Genomic DNA, 16630 nt, shown 5'->3' with positions numbered 1-16630 from the left:
CCCCGCCTCTTGCCAGAAGACAGCTGGGATAGACTCCCGCAACCCTTGTGAGGATAAGCGGTAGAAAATGAATGAATGAATGTTTATGCCACCATAGAAGGAGGGTCCAAGTGTGATGATAGCCATAGAACAGGAAATGTTACTGTCATTAGCTGCCAAGTAAGTTATGAGCATAACTTTACCAAACGCATGCTACATAAATAGCATTGTGATTATAGCTGATACTATAGATGAGTTTTTTTAATTAAATAACTGGCAATAACGAGTGTGCCCACCTTATTTTGTTGCCCAAACTACCATATTATATCAGTTCCTTTCGCCCCCCCCCCCCCACCGTCCTTTATTTAAACCCAGCTTTGCTTTTTTTCCCACTCCAAAGGTGGCAAAAAGAGGTGATGATACAACTTCTCCACTAATGCATTTCACTGGCACTTTGACGCCAAAAAAAAAACGACCATGAGGCGACAGAAAGGATTCTATAATATCTTTCAAGATATATGAATATCTTGCAATGATTCAAAAGGAAAAACTACCGGATTTTCTGGACATGAACAGAAAAGGTGTCCAGTGTTTATGTAACATAAACAGTTTTTTCATTTATAAGTCGCTCTGGAGTATAAGTGGCAGGAACAGCCAACCTATGAAAAAAAGTGCGACTTATAGTCCGGAAAATACGGTATTACTGTTTTAAGATGGATTTACCAGGTCGATGGTCTTGGCTGAGACTTTGGAGGCGTCGTCACACCAAGTCTCGCACCACAGCCACTCTTGAGGGAGAGACTTGATGGTCACCTGGTGGATCATGTTGTTGGGGAGGTCCTGAAAACAGCATCATATGGAAGCATGGGTAGTCACATGACACTATTTTGGGAAGCATATGCTAGGAAGTATATATTAAAAATGTTTCTTTTTTGTAATTATTGGTATGAACTTGGCTGCACGGTGGGCGAGTGGTTAGCGTGCAGGCCTCACAGCTAGGAGACCCGGGTTCAATTCCACCCTCGGCCATCTCTGTGTGGAGTTTGCATGTTCTCCCCGTGCATGCGTGGGTTTTTTCCGGGTTTTCCGGTTTCCTCCCACATTCCAAAAACATGCTAGGTTAATTAGCGACTCCAAATTGTCCATAGGTATGAATGTGAGTGTGAATGGTTGTTTGTCTATATGTGCCCTGTGATTGGCTGGCCACCAGTCCAGGGTGTACCCCGCCTCTCGCCCGAAGAAAGCTGGGATAGGCTCCAGCACCCCTGCGACCCTCGTGAGGAAAAGCGGTAGAAAATGAATGAATGAATGGTATGAACTTGGTTGCACGGCAATCGAGTGGTTAGCGTGCAAGCCTCACAGCTAGGAGACCCGAGTTCAATTCCACCCTCGGCCATCTCTGTGTGGAGTTTCCATGTTTTCCCCGTGCATGCGTGGGTTTTCTCCGGGTACTCCCATATTCCATGTACCTGGTCCAGGTTTGATAAACTGTTAGGATCTTGGCTCAGGGCTTGGTACTGGCCTCGCAGTCGGTCCCCAGCTGCGATCTTGCGGAACTTCTTCAAATCGACCACGTAGAGGGCGCTGTAAGTGGAGATATGGAGCGAGAGAGGACATAAGGCATAAGGTGTGAGAAATATTCCTCCTGGTAGGCCATAAAAAAGCACTTCATAAAAACTGTAAAATGACTCGGGGAGTCCATTCATAAAAAAACCACATGGACACATTCAGTAGGCGATATGATGCGTTAATAAAAATGGAGGCTGTCGCTTATATAGCTGTGCTTATGGCCGGTTAGATGGAAATCATCCACATCGCCGCCGCATGTTTGGACATGTACTACTACAGTAATACATGTTATCTTCATGACAGTGTACCTGATGTGGTACTTCCTGTGTCCCAGATGCGACGCCCAATAGCCGCTTTTCCAAAATCGATAGCCGTCCATTTCTTGGCGGCTGTCACAAAAAGGAGTGTATCCATACGGAGAGCCCTCCAGGTCCAGATCCCGCAGCTCCTTCAAATCAGCTCGTACTATCTGTGAGGAAAATAAGGAAGTGATGGAAATCTCACGGTTCCCGTTCTTCCGGTCGTACCTGGTCGGCGTCCACAAAGATGATCTTGTCCACGGCCAAAGGGAAGAGAACGTCCAGGAAGAGGATCTTGTAGCCCCAGATGATGCGCTGCTTCTCTGTTTGCTGGTGGAGCCAACGTGGCCACTTGTACTGGACCAGTTCATACTGAAAACCGTACGACTCCGCCATGTGAGAGATGGTCTCCTGCAGGGGAATAAAAAAATAGATGTCACCAATAAGGTGCCTAGTGGCGTGCAGTGGCTCAAACTGCCTCCCAACTGGCTCGTGGTGGCCCGTAACGGCGGCAAAAATTGAATTTGGCGGCAAGAAAATTTCAAAATGTTTAAAATCTTTGTCGTGCCGATTGTGCCGAAGTGTCCACCAAGTGGAACCAAATGTCACAAACAATCCGCCCATTGGAATCAACTGGAATGTAATGGCACAAGCCAATGATGCTAGGAGTCCACTGGGCCGGCGCCAGTTGATGCCAGTTCGCACCAATGCAATTTGTTGTGGTGCCTAGTGTCACCAATAAGGTGCCTAGTGGCGTGCAGTGGCTCAAACTGCCTCCCAACTGGCTTGTGGTGGCCCGTGACGGCGGCAAAAATTGAATTTGGCGGCAAAAAAATTTCAAAATGTTTAAAATCTTTGTCGTGCCGATTGTGCCGAAGTGTCCACCAAGTGGAACCAAATGTCACAAACAATCCGCCTATTGGAATCAACTGGAATGTAATGGCGTGAGCCAATGATGCTAGGAGTCCACTGGGCCGGCGCCAGTTGGTGCCAGTTCACGGCAATGCAATTTGCTGTGGTGCCTAGTGTCACCAATAAGGTGCCTAGTGGCGTGCAGTGGCTCAAACTGCCTCCCAACTGGCTCGTGGTGGCCCGTAACGGCGGCAAAAAAAATTCAAAATGTTTAAAATCTTCGTCGTGCCGATTGTGCCGAAGTGTCCACCAAGTGGAACCAAATGTCACAAACAATCCGCCCATTGGAATCAACTGGAATGTAATGGCACGAGCCAATGATGCTAGGAGTCCACTGGGCCAGTTGGTGCCAGTTCACGCCAAAGATTATGTGATTGGCGCGTAGTGGCTCGCTGTGGCGCCGAATAACGGCAACATGCCGAGCGAACATTAATTCAGCGCCAAATCACATAATCTTTGGCACCAACTGGCACCAAAGCTTATTAAATCCTACCCCTCCATCTGGTACTTTTACAATCAGTAACTGTTACATTTGTTCACTTCCTGCTTTCCTAATATAGTTTAAGTTTTTTTTTTTTTAATTTATTTTCTTTTTGTCAATTAGCTTAATTTGACAATTAGCTCACCTCAACGACAGAACCCCATGTAAATTATTTCATGTTCTGTGGACCAAAATAACGGGTTTGGACCTCTCTGAGAATAAAAGTCCGTTAGTAGACGATGACATACATTAAGAGTTGCTTTGGTACTTTCGGACTTTCGGCGGGTGATGTCAGAAGACATCTTACAGAGGAACGTGTTACCCGAGTACAGTACCTTGAACGAGGGTGAGAGGTAATTCTTGAGAAACCAGAACTTGACAGGCGTTTTGGTATGGCGAAGGACGGACAGCATCATGATCCTGAAATAGACATGATTAAAAAAAAAAAAAAAAAAAAAGAGAGCGAGAACTCGTCGGATCAAGGCTGAAAAGAACATGACTTTCAGGGGCCTGGAGCGGAACTGATGAGAGGCTGTGAGAAATGAGTGAGTGAAATGTTATACCTCAGAAAGCGCTCGTACAGATGACCAGAGGCTACTGAGAATATGTTTAGAACATCCTCCTTCTTCTTTTCTCCGTCGTTCTTCTTGGAGCCTCCTCCTGCGATGCTGTAAACCAGACAACCGTTTATCTTTTTTTTTTTTTTTACCCAGTTTGATGGATGTCTTTCATACAGTGATGGTGAATCAAAACTAAGCCACAAGTTGCTTCGTGCTTTTATGAAGCTAGAAATAACGATGGAAGAAAAAAAAAAACAAAAAACATCCTCCATCATTGTGCTGCATTGTTTTGAAGCCCATTGAGGTTCTATATTATTATTATTATTATTATTATTATTATTATTATTATTATTATTATTATTATTATTATTATTATATGTAGTTATGCCACATTATATTACATATTGGGCTTTCTTTGTACTAGAATGCCAGCATCGGCTATCAAATGATACATTTTTAAAATCAGATTAATCATGGTTTTGAAATTAATTAATCATGATTAATCACCATGTCACACTATGTCTCAAATATGGTTATTTTTTACTGTATTTTATTTTGATAAAAACATCAATGACAGGGCAGGATTATATATATTTGTATGTATTAAGTGCGCCAAATTAACGGAATATTTAAAGTCAAGATATTGCGAAATGTGGCCCGCAGGACACTAGTTTGAGTCCCCCGCATTGATATGAAAGTTTAACGTTAGCGCGGCCCGCGCAAGTTTGATATGGATGCTGTATGGTATCATGTACCCAGAAAAAATTATTACGTTTGATTAATGTTCATGTTAAAGATTAAATAACTGTTAATAGTTATCCTCCCTATCCGTGTGGAAGTGGTAAGTTTTTTGGCTTTTTTTAATTTAAAGGAAATAACTTGGAGGCTACCGTTTAGGTCGCTAGCTCTCTAGTTTGCGAGTTAGCATGTGTCTAAAAGACCCTGCAGTTGCGCAATATGTTGTAAATAAAAAGAGTATAAATGTGACTATAGTTGTGTTTTGTCATGTCTACAGGGCTCTAATAATGCTTTGTTCATTTTAATCTGAAAAAAATAATTTGTCTACCCACCAACTATATGTGGTTTCTTAAGTTTTTATTATTTGTATAAGTTTTATTATTATTATTGTTATATTTATTTATTACTGATTGATTGATGTTCTTTATTCTTGATTTGTTTATTTATTTTTTATATTGTGCAGAAAAATAAAAATTAAGATATTTGAGAACAGTGGAATGTTTTATCAGAGCTTTTCTTGTAGAAAATCGGAACCAAAGCAAAGTTTATTCATTTTTCTGTTTTTAATAAATGCGTTTTTTTTTTGGAAAACCTGATGCGGCCCAGTCTCACCCAGACCCTAGCTTCAGTGGCCCCCAAGTAAATTGAGTTTGAGACCCCTGATATACAGTAAAAGGCACCGGTTAATAAATGCAACAAATTTTGCAGCATTTCCGTGTCATAAGGTCTTACCACTAAGGGTAAACTTGGACATACTGCAAAAAAAAAAAAAACATCTTACCTTACCCATACCTAAGTATGTCCTTTTGGTCACTACCATGTGACCTAAGGTGAAAATGGGACTTATATCGACTGGTAAATTGAGATCTGAGCCAAAGGGCGAAGCTCGATTTTGACCTTAACAGTCTGATGCAGCGACCGCATTACTGTGGACTTCACACTGATCTGTCTGTCAGTCTCACTGTTCATCCTGCCCACCGCCCCCCCGGACCCCCAAGTCACTTGTGAACATGGCTCTGATATAGTCGGACCACCAGAGGCAGGGCTAACCACATCATTTGAAAGTGAGGATTGGATTCCGTGTAGTTGCTGGCATAACCTGACTATTGTGCTGCTGTCATGGGATCAATACGTAATCAATACACAATCCATGCAACATTCATAATTTGTCCATGTTTTAAATTGATTGCTTCGTCTGTGTATAGGTAGTGTGAAGTGATGCAGCATACATAGCGAGTCTCTTTAAGTCCTCTCAAAGCGAGTGCAAGGGAGTGATTCAGACAGTTGAATCCATCACTCCAATCCCAGGCAAGACTAACCTATTTGTAGCATTTGCTCTTCCATACTGAAAACCTTCCATTCAATTTACCCCCAGCATCCAATAACCTCAGCTCTGGTAAAAAAAAAAAAAAAAATCCTGGGAACGGGGAAAAGTCCTTGGGAGTACAAATCACCCGCATTTTCACATAAGAATGTAAGTGTTTTGCAAAATGTGCGCCGCTCCATTACACTAAATGTTTCATTCATTCATTCATTCATTCACTTTTTACCGCTTTTCAACACAAGGGTCGCGGGGGGTGCTGGAGCCTATCCCAGCTGTCTTCGGGCGAGAGGCGAGGTACACCCTGGACTGGTGGCCAGCCAATCACAGGGCACATATAGACAAACAACCATTCACACTCACATTTTTGGAATGTGGGATATTATTATTATTATTATAATATTATTAATGAAGTTATTAATAATAATTAATTATTAATTAAGTCAAGATATGGCACAAAAAATCTATTCATCTAACACTGGTTTCTTTCATAGCAAAATATTTGAATCAGACTTTAATTATGCTATTATGAGCAATAAAGAGCTGCGTTCAAAGACACTACGTCACATGTTTTGAGTGGATTTTCTGGGATTTGAGTGTACTTAAATGCAGCAAATTGTACTTGAGCTACAAAGTGGATGATACCGATATCCACTTATTGTTTTTCTTTGCATTTCTGTTTATTTTGTATATACTGTAAGTGTCGTTGCACTGATGTGTTTGTTTGCCATTGGCGATACGTACAGTACTATATGGTATTGGCGTTGCGATGCGTTCAGGTCATAAAGTTATAAAAGAAAAGTCCAACTCTGGGGAGCCAGATAGAAGCATTAAGTATAAATTTAGGATGTTATAACAATGGTATGTTTTGTCCTGGGAGTTCAGGTTCTAAATGAATCCAAATATTAACAACAGAAAGCAAAAGACAACAAAAAAAAGACATTTATATCCATGGAAATCGGACGCCCTATTTGTAGGCACCCTGTCAGACCAGGTGCTGATGCAAGGACTCACCTCACCGAGTCCTACGAGGGTTTTCGATCAATGACTGACCTTCCGTTCATCCTTTAAAATAAATCCCTCCAAGCAACACTACGATTACAAATGAAGTCCTCACGGATGCAAAAATACATCCGCCAACTCTTTTTGATAGAATACTGCTGACGCTAATCAATTGGTCATCATTATAAGCATTTGTTAATGCTTTGTTAATAGTAATAGTTAAATCATACACTGTCTATGTATAAGTGTGCTACGTTCACCAAATAAAAGGGTAGTAGTGTCCCCTAAGCGATTGAGTTTAACAACCCCTGAAAGCACGGGTGGGCAAACTACAGCCCGGGAGCCACATCCGGCCCGACAAGTGTTTGAATACGGCCCGCCCGTTCTTTCCAAAGTATTTAATTGAAAGCCAACCTTTGGATGGTTTAAGTTGCTGTTTTATCAATTTGGTTATTTGATGTGGTCTGCTCTTAAGAAAGTGCTCCTGAAAAAAAAGGGACACAACACACACACTGTTTCACCCGCAAACGCAATAACTGCCCACAAACATAATAAACCACAAACGTAATACAAATCTGCAGCTTTGAATGTAATAATCCCGCAAATCGCGGGAAAAGCGTAATAACATTTGCCTACTGCAGATGTAATACTGAATTTGTAATACTGCAAACTATTACATATGTGGGAAAGTGAAAATCTGTAAATGTAATAACTTCCCACAAATGTAATATGAGACAAAATAATGATCTTTGTGGTTGTTGTTCTTGTTTGTTCTTTCTTCTTTTAATGAGTGAGAAGGTGTAGATGTCATTTTGAGGATTTTAACAAGATATTTTTTTTTTTTTGTGGAAAAAATATTGTTCAAAGAGGATCATTTGAATACATTAAAGGAATCTTTAATTATTAAATTAATTTATTTTTATTTTAAATTAAAAAAGATGACATAATTGTGATAATTGCAATTGTTTTAATAAAATTATTATTTTATTATTTCTTTTGATTATTTCTTCTCCATATACACACAAAATCACACATACAATAATATACGGTAACTAAAACTAATTATTAAATTACAATTTATTTTAAATTACAAAAGATAACATAATTGTGATATTGCAATTGTTTTAATAAAATTATTATTACTATTATTATTATTATATTTTATTATTTCTTTTGATTATTTCTTCTCCATATACACACAAAATCAGACATACAATAATATACTGTAACTAAAACTAATTATTAAATTACAATTTATTTTAAATTACAAAAGATAACATAATTGTGATAATTGCAATTGTTTTAATAAAATTATTATTACTATTATTATTATTATATTTTATTATTTCTTTTGATTATTTCTTCTCCATATACACACAAAATCACACATACAATAATATACTGTAACTAAAACACACATGTACGCCCACAAACAAAATGTAATAATTCAGTAATAATTCAGTATTACGTTAGTGGGCAAATTTTATTACGTTTATGGGAAATTTGCGGGATTATTGGATGGATGGATGGATAGCCTTTCTTTATTGTCATTGCACAATATCACAACAGTGAAACAAATTGTCGTTGCCTGGCTCCTGCATAATAATAAATAATAATAATAATAATTATTATGTGGAGAATAAATAGATGACATCAAATATGAACAACAATGTACAGCATAAACAGTAATTTGTACAAATAATTTAAATAATTTTGAATAAATAATAATAATTTTTCATTCAAAGCTGCAGATTTGTATTACCTTTGTGGTTTATTACGTTTGTGGGCAGTTATTACGTTTGCGGGTGAAACACACACTTTTACAGATTTAATAAGCTTTGCTTCTTCCTACTTCTTTTGGACATGTGGAACTGTGAACTGATTATGTGATGCATTCAATTGTAATCTGATGCATGTTCAAATGAAATTAAACCATTACCAATACTTCCAGGTGGGCTGTTACGTGTAAAATATATAGTCTGGCCCCCAATAAATTTTGTTAAAGCAATGCGACCCGCGAGTCAAAACATTTGCCCACCCCTGCCTGAAAGAGTATAATGTTTTTACATGTAAACGTGTTATTTGGATAATTAATCATGTCAAAGAAGTGTACAAAGCCTCCAGGTCTAATACCACCTTCCGGTCAGATTCTAAGATGTTCCCGCAAGGCGGCACACCCAGCATTTGTTATGCCATCAACGTGGTTTCGGTCTGCACCAAGGCCAGAGTACCTCTCTAACCTGCGCTGTTGAAGGTATCCACCGAGCATCTTAATCAGACAAGCTATTCACCTGAATTAACCTCCTTCTGTCCCTCCACTCCGAGTCCACCGTGACCACGCTTAAGGTATTTTATAAAATACAGGTTTCACTCCACAAGACAAAAAAAACAGTATGGCATGGTGCCCGTGACCTAACAGGACACCCACCTGGACATTTTAATGACATCCAATACAGTACAAGAGTCTACTCTTTTTTATATCTGGTAGTTAAATGGGAAAAATCATGTGAATAAAATCATGCTCTAATCTCCGATATTGAAACTTTTAAGTGCAAAAGCCTTTGCCTTGACACCTACGGCGTCATTGACAACAACGCAAACATCACCTTTTGCACATCACACACATTAGTGCATCAGCTGGAAGCGCCGGCTAAAACACAACACGACAATAAAACCATGACACATATGATGAGGGTGTTAAATGGTTTGGCAGCGATACTGCCTACCTTTTTCTCAAAAGTGCTGCAAAACACTTCACACGGCAAGGGTTAAGGTAAAGAGACGGGGTATCACACAGGGAGGGGAGGGGTGTGCGGGGAAGAAAAACACACACGAGCGTATATACATACATAAATACTAGCATACACATACCTACAGAAGCACATATTTTTTGCAAGACTAGCTCTTACAGCGTAATAATGTAGTCTGGATCCCGGGGATGAATACGTTCTCCTGAAACCATATTGTAGCACCGATCATGGATATACAGTTGGGTGGAGGGGATTTGGGGAGGGGGGGTATGAGCTCCATTTAAAGTAATTAATCGAACACAAAAGAATAGCATACACACCTCGCAAGGGAGTCCCACAGGCCTTTGCTTTCACTCGTTTCACTTAAAAGATCTTCATTCATCTTCTCTGCCTTTTTCTGGACCTACGACACAAAAAGAAAGACTCATTTGAACAGAGTGGTTAGCATGCAGGCCACACAGCGAGGAGACCCGCGTTCGATTCCACCCTCGGCCGTCTCTGTGTGGAGTTTGCATGTTCTCCCCGTGCATACGTGGGTTTTCTCCGGGTACTCCGGTTTCCTCCCGTATTCCAAAAAACATGCTAGGTTAATTAGCGACTCCAAATTGTCCATAGGTATGAATGTGAGTGTGAATGGTTGTTTGTCTATATGTGCCCTGTGATTGGCTGGCCACCAGTCCAGAGTGTACCCCGCCTCTCACCTGAAAGACAGCTGGGATAGGCTCCAGCACCCCCTGCGACCCTCGTGAGGATAAGCGGTATAATGAATCGAAAATGAATGAATGAATGGTTAGCACATCACAGCCTACCATAGCAATCCCTAGTATCACTCAGAAGTAAATGCGTGGGTTTTCTCCGGGTACTCCGGTTTCCTCCCACATTCCAAAAACATGCTAGGTTAATTAGCGACTCCAAATTGTCCATAGGTATGAATGTGAGTGTGAATGGTTGTTTGTCTATATGTGCCCTGTGATTGGCTGGCCACCAGTCCAGAGTGTACCCCGCCTCTCGCCCGAAAGACAGCTGGGATAGGCTCCAGCACCCCCCTGTGACCCTCGTGAGAAAAAGTGGTAGAAAATGAATGAATGAATAAATAGAATATCATCATAGTTCAAGCATAGAAAACGTGTAAATACGGTTGTTAAGATTATTAAAGCCCTCTAGACATGAAATAACACCCCTATAATCACATTTACCCTGGTGTTACTCAATATAGTACACAGACATATAGGAAACCGGAGTACCCGGAGAAAACCCACGCATTCACAGGGAGAACATGCAAACTCCACACAGAGATGGCCGAGGGTGGAATTGAACCATCATAATATGTCAATAAATAAAAACACACTCACCCTGACTTTAATGATCTTACTGTGGAAACTGTTCAGCAGCACGACGACATCATCGGCGTCATTTGGGGAATCAGTTCCATCATGACTGTAAATGTAAATAAGAATTGTTATTACTGAACAAGGGCTGCACGGTGGTCTAGTGGTTAGCGGGCAGACATCACAGTCGGAGACCCGAGTTCAATCCCACCCTCGTCCATCTCTGTGTGGAATTTGCATGTTCTCCAGAGGGTGGAATAGAACCCTGGTCTCCTAGCTGTGAGTTCTGCGCGCTAACCACTCGACCGCCGTGCAGCCTGTACAACAGGTAATAATATGAAATTGTTATTTAAGCAGTACCGGTACATTTAATAAATATTTTATGATGGTGACAGTTTGAATTCCATTGCTTTTTATGAGGAAATGTTTTTAAAAGAGACAAATCAGAGGTGAAACCTATCCCTGACCGGATTGTATTCAGTGCCATAACACCCTACAGATGTCAGGGTCACACCCAGATCAAATTCATTACCCTCCGTCATTATTAGGAATCACATTACCGATATTTTACCCATTATGACTTCCCATCTGGACCGTGCATGCTGGCAGAGTTAATGAAAATGTCTGTGCCGTATCGATCGTGCTACAGCGGCCTTTCACAGGAATTGAACACAGTGTGTTTTGACAGGTGCAATCTACTGAGTCTAATGGTGAGTTATAGGATATGATGCAGACCGAGCCATTAATTGCCCAAATGGTCATGAAATACCAAAAAATTAACCCTATCATCATGATAAATGAGGACAACTATCCCAGTTTCCAAGTGCATGATGTGTTTCTGGCCACTCGTCTGTCACCAGTACAACTGAGCCTTTAGGGCAGGGGTCTCAAAATCAATTTAGTTGGGGGCCACTGGAGCTCGGGTCTGGGTGAGACTGGGCCGCATCAGGTTTTCCAAAAAAAAACAACAAAAAAAACGCATTTATTAAAAACAAAAAAATTTAAAAAACTTCGCTTTGGTTCCAATTTTCTACAAGAAAAGCTCTGATAAAACATTCCACTGTTCTCAAATATCTTACTTTTTATTTTTCTACACAAAATAAGATGAAAAATAAATAAACAAATCAAGAATAAAGAAAATCAATCAGCAATACATAAATAAATAAATATAATAATAAAACGTCAAATAATAAAAATCACATATAGTTGGTGGGTAGCCAAATTATTTTTTTCAGATTAAAATTTACAAAGCATTATTAGAGCCCTGTAGACATGACAAAACACGACTATAGTCACATTTATACTCTATTTTTATTTACAACATATTGCGCAACTGCAGGGTCTTGAGACACATGCTAACTCGCAAACTAGAGAGCTAGCGACCTAAACGGTAGCCTTCAAGTTATTTCCTTTAAACTTAAATAGCCAAAAACTTACCACTTCCACACAAATAGGGAGGATAACTATTAACAGTTATTTAACCTTTAACATGAACATTAATCAAACTTAATAATTTTTTCTGGGTACATGATACCATACAGAATCCATATCAAACTTGCGCGGGGCTGCACTAACATTAAACTTTCATATCAAGGCGGGGGTCTCAAACTAGTGTCCTGCGGGCCACACGTGTTTGAGACACCTGCTTTAGGGTTTGTGTTAAAAAGAAGCCGAGATCAATCTGCATGGTTTCTGTGAGAGAAAAAGCGAGCCGGCCATCTCCATCATGGCTGTCAGGGCGAGGTGCACAGCAGCAACGGCGCAGGGTACACGGACGCATTCCGTTCGGTTCTGACCAGTTACCAAAGCGGAGCAGAGTGCCCGCTAACCACAAGAATAATGACACTGCCAAGGTGAAAAATGACATCACCTTTTTGCTTCACCAGGAGGATTGGGGAATAAATCTTGGGTTGTCCTATACGATTCCACGGGTGTCCTAAATCATACATGCGAGAGGACAGTACCTGTGATCGTTTGGAATGGAGGACCCCGTGGACTGTGTACTATTTGTGAAGACACGTAAACATGAGTGGGATTATAGTCCCGATGTCGAGCGCTCCAAGTTTCTTTACAAAACTCCTCCAAAACAATCCAGCGCACCGCAGCCTCCATTTTGCACCAACACACAGATTTCTGACGCCTCCACTTTCTGAACTCACATGCCCGCTACAGTCTGAGGTGGATGGTGGATGACGGGTGACCAGTTGAATCATGCACCCCAACAACCGCCCCCGTGTCTTCTCTTTAATAGCATCCCTCTCCTCCTACCTGTCTTGCAACCCCCCCTCTGTGCAAAGAGCAACTCCCTGCACTCATCAAAACCTTAAGCGGAGACAGTGTCAGCAGCTCTGCCGCGTTACCATAGCGATGGGTTTGATAGCTACCGGTATGAAACGGGTGGATAAGCTAAAAACAGTCTAAGATGCCAAGGGCTTCTGGTGAAGACACCTAATTAGTCTCATTACCTGACCTTCTGAGAAAGAAGGGAGAGATGAGAAGATGATTTGAAATTAAATATAAGACAGTGAAAACTTACGAAAGAATCTGGTAGATGTCCTCTGATCGTCCTTTACGTAGTCTTAGCGTCCAGGCACCGGGATTGGCTTTCAGCTGGAAATACCCCTGTTGTAGTCAAAATAGCACAGATAATGACTCCAGTACGTCTTTATACAGTGGATGTTTGTTTACTCAACTGCAAAGGGCACCGGGCATTGATTATTGGTGGCCTTTATTTCTAAAAATTTATTTCATCATTTTCACTAAATAATACGCTAATATAGTTTCCCTACTCCCAGGAAAAAAGCATATTTTTTTAATTTACTTGCTCTCACTAAACTCTGTTTACACTCTCACTGTAGTCATTCATTTTCTACTGCTTTTCCTCACAAGGGTCACGGACGGTGCTGGAGCCTATCCCAGCTGTCTTTAGACGAGAGGCGGGGTACACACTGGACTGGTCGCCAGCCAATCACAGGGCACATATAGACAAACAACCATTCACACTCACATTCATACCTTCATACAATTTGGAGTCTCAAATTAACCTAGCATGTTTTTGGAATGTGGGAGGAAACCGGAGTACCCGGAGAAAATCCATGCATGCACGAGGAAAACATGCTAACTCCACACAGAGATTCCCCAGGAGGGAATTGAACCCGGGTCTCCTAGCTGTGAGGCCTGCATGCTAATCACTCGTCATGCGTGAAGCCCTATTTTCTACCACTTGTTATCACAAGGGTCGCGGGGGGTGCTGGAGCCTATCCCAGCTGTCTTCGGGCGAGAGGCAGGGTACACCCTGGACTGGTGGCCAGCCAATCACAGGGCACATATAGACAAACAACCATTCACACTCACATTCATACCTATGGACAATTTGGAGTCGCTAATTAACCTAGCATGTTTTTGGAATGTGGAAGGAAACCGGAGTACCCGGAGAAAACCCACGCATGCACGGGGAGAACATGCAAACTCCACACAGAGATGGCCGAAGGTGGAATTGAACCCTGATCTCCTAGCTGTGAGGTCCTCACTGTAGTCAATAAACTCTATTAGACATTAGTAGTAGTTACTCTGCAGTTAATAATGTATCCAAGCAAAACATGGTACAAGTATGCTGTCTTGGTAGGTCATGGAGTTTGGGAGATGACTGACCAGGTTAGCCATGACGATGGTGTCATACATGAGCGGGTCTCGACTCGTGCCCAAGGTAAACTGCAGGCCACGGGGAGGCTGACCGGTTGACAAGTCGAAGCAGTGACCCTCCAACAAGAGGTGCTCCAACTCGTACTCTGCTGTCACGGCCCCACTCACCTGGAGTGACAACCCAATTGTATAGCACGGCACAATAATAAACGATTAGCAAAATACGTCTTGCCAAATAAGTACCTCCAGGAGGTGGATGTTATCCAAGTCGTGGGGGCTGCGCAGGGCCTGCACCATCCAGCCCTCCGGTGTGATCATATTAAGAGTGAGAAGTGGAGATTCGGGGAGCTCTGTGAAGCGTGCCACCGGACCGGCAGACACTGTGTCATTGGCCAAGAAGGTGATGTCAGACTCCAACACGAAGGAGTAAAAGCTGCAGACGGAGAGGAACATGTCAACACTTCTGATAAATGCATTTATATAAATGATGACGTGCTGTGTGGGACAGCAAAAATTAAATTAAATTAAATTAAATTAAATTAAATTAAATTAAATTAAATTAAATTAAATTAAATTAAATTAAATTAAATTAAATTAAATTAAATTAAATTAAATTAAATTAAATTAAATTAAATTAAATCAAATCATTCATTTTCTACTGCTTTTTCCTCACGAGGGTCGCGGGGGTGCTGGAGCCTATCCCAGCTGTCTTCAGGTGAGAGGCGGTGTACACCCTGGACTGGTGGCCAGCCAATCACAGGGCACATATAGACAAACAACCATTCACACTTGGAATTGAACTCGGGTCTCCTAGCTGTGAGGCCTGCGCGCTAACCACTCGATTGCCGTGCAACCAAGTTCATACCATTCATTCATTCATTCATTTTCTACCGCTTATCTACAGCCAATCACAGGGCACATATAGACAAACAACCATTCACACTCACATTCATACCTATGGACAATTTTAGTCGCTAATTGACCTAGCATGTTTTTGGAAAGTGGGAGGAAACCGGAGTACCCGGAGAAATAAATTAAATTAAATTAATCATTTTCAATGACCTCTCATGGCCCATCTACACCACCACGGCCCACCAGGGGCCCGCGGCCCACACTTTGGGAATCACTGACCTCAAGAGATGTCGCCACGACCCTTCTCAAAGGTTGTTAGCAAGTTAGTAAACAACAGAGGAGGAGCTATGATGCTAATAAGATCCTTGTGATCAGTGAAGTTAGCAAACAATTATCCAGCAACTAAGAAATATGATATGCTTTTTTAAGATGGTTTTGGCATTTTCATTCAGCGACAGGCTGATCAGGGGTAAAATGAAAGAAAAAAAAAACCTCTAAATGCATTTTAAAAATGCAACGAGCTGCCTAACAGGAAGAAATGACATTTCAAGTTCTATACTCACTGAGTGTTGCGCAAGGTTCCTACAGAGTTGACATTTCAAAATCCCGATACGATAGCCGTGAATGTCGACAGATACCAATATTTAACCACGATCAACACACTTTTATTATTGGGTATAGTTTTATCCGCAATGTAGTGGCAGCTGGGGACAATATCGCACGGTTCGAGGTGCTCAATGAAGCATTTAAACCTGATATTAATCACCACCGACAGGGGCTCGCTTTTTTCCTGTTCTGGTTAATGACTTTTTGTTGCCCCGTGGGAGTTTCACTTGTGATGCCCCGTCATACGTGCAATGAGGTTTGCTGTGTTAAACTTCCCCGGTTCTGTGCCACCAAGGTAAACTTGTGCATGACAAGTTTTGCTTTCAGCTGCAACGTTGTTTTTACTACCTCATCCTTGCTACTTTGTTAGTATGTTGGCAAATCACATGGGCTCTTATATTTATAAATACTAATTCCATACTTTCCATACATCCTCACAGACCCTGGTTGTGTAAAATTGTGTAAATAACACACAATCAACACTTAATGCTAGTGTGCAAATTGCGTTCTTCTATGTCAGTGGTTCCCAAAGTGGCGTACGTCAATTTGCCACAGTGGGTACGTGAGTAAAAATGAAAAACAATTAGTCCC

General features: G+C 41.2%; 1 protein-coding gene across 2 annotated transcripts in view; it reads right to left on the bottom strand.

The window, feature by feature from the left end:
• uggt2 (UDP-glucose glycoprotein glucosyltransferase 2) overlaps window positions 1–16630 on the bottom strand; it is a 46010-nt gene that overhangs the window by 2871 nt on the left and 26509 nt on the right. For both annotated transcript variants that reach the window (XM_078794986.1, XM_058082382.2), the window contains exons 27-37: window positions 14825–15014; window positions 14591–14749; window positions 13476–13561; window positions 10964–11048; window positions 9932–10014; window positions 3804–3908; window positions 3576–3660; window positions 2076–2258; window positions 1857–2017; window positions 1449–1563; window positions 703–819 (exon numbers count right to left, since the gene is read on the bottom strand). In XM_078794986.1, coding sequence (XP_078651112.1) covers window positions 703–819; window positions 1449–1563; window positions 1857–2017; window positions 2076–2258; window positions 3576–3660; window positions 3804–3908; window positions 9932–10014; window positions 10964–11048; window positions 13476–13561; window positions 14591–14749; window positions 14825–15014 — 1369 coding nt within the window. The remainder of the gene's footprint in view (window positions 1–702; window positions 820–1448; window positions 1564–1856; window positions 2018–2075; window positions 2259–3575; window positions 3661–3803; window positions 3909–9931; window positions 10015–10963; window positions 11049–13475; window positions 13562–14590; window positions 14750–14824; window positions 15015–16630) is intronic.

Source organism: Doryrhamphus excisus, linkage group LG12 (genome assembly GCF_037039965.1).
Source record: "Doryrhamphus excisus strain RoL-2023G ecotype Guam linkage group LG12, RoL_Dexc_Guam_v1.1, whole genome shotgun sequence".
Taxonomy (NCBI): Eukaryota; Metazoa; Chordata; class Actinopteri; order Syngnathiformes; family Syngnathidae; genus Doryrhamphus; species Doryrhamphus excisus.
The sequence above is the reverse complement of the archived record's forward strand: the minus strand, read 5'-3'. Positions and strand labels throughout refer to the sequence as shown.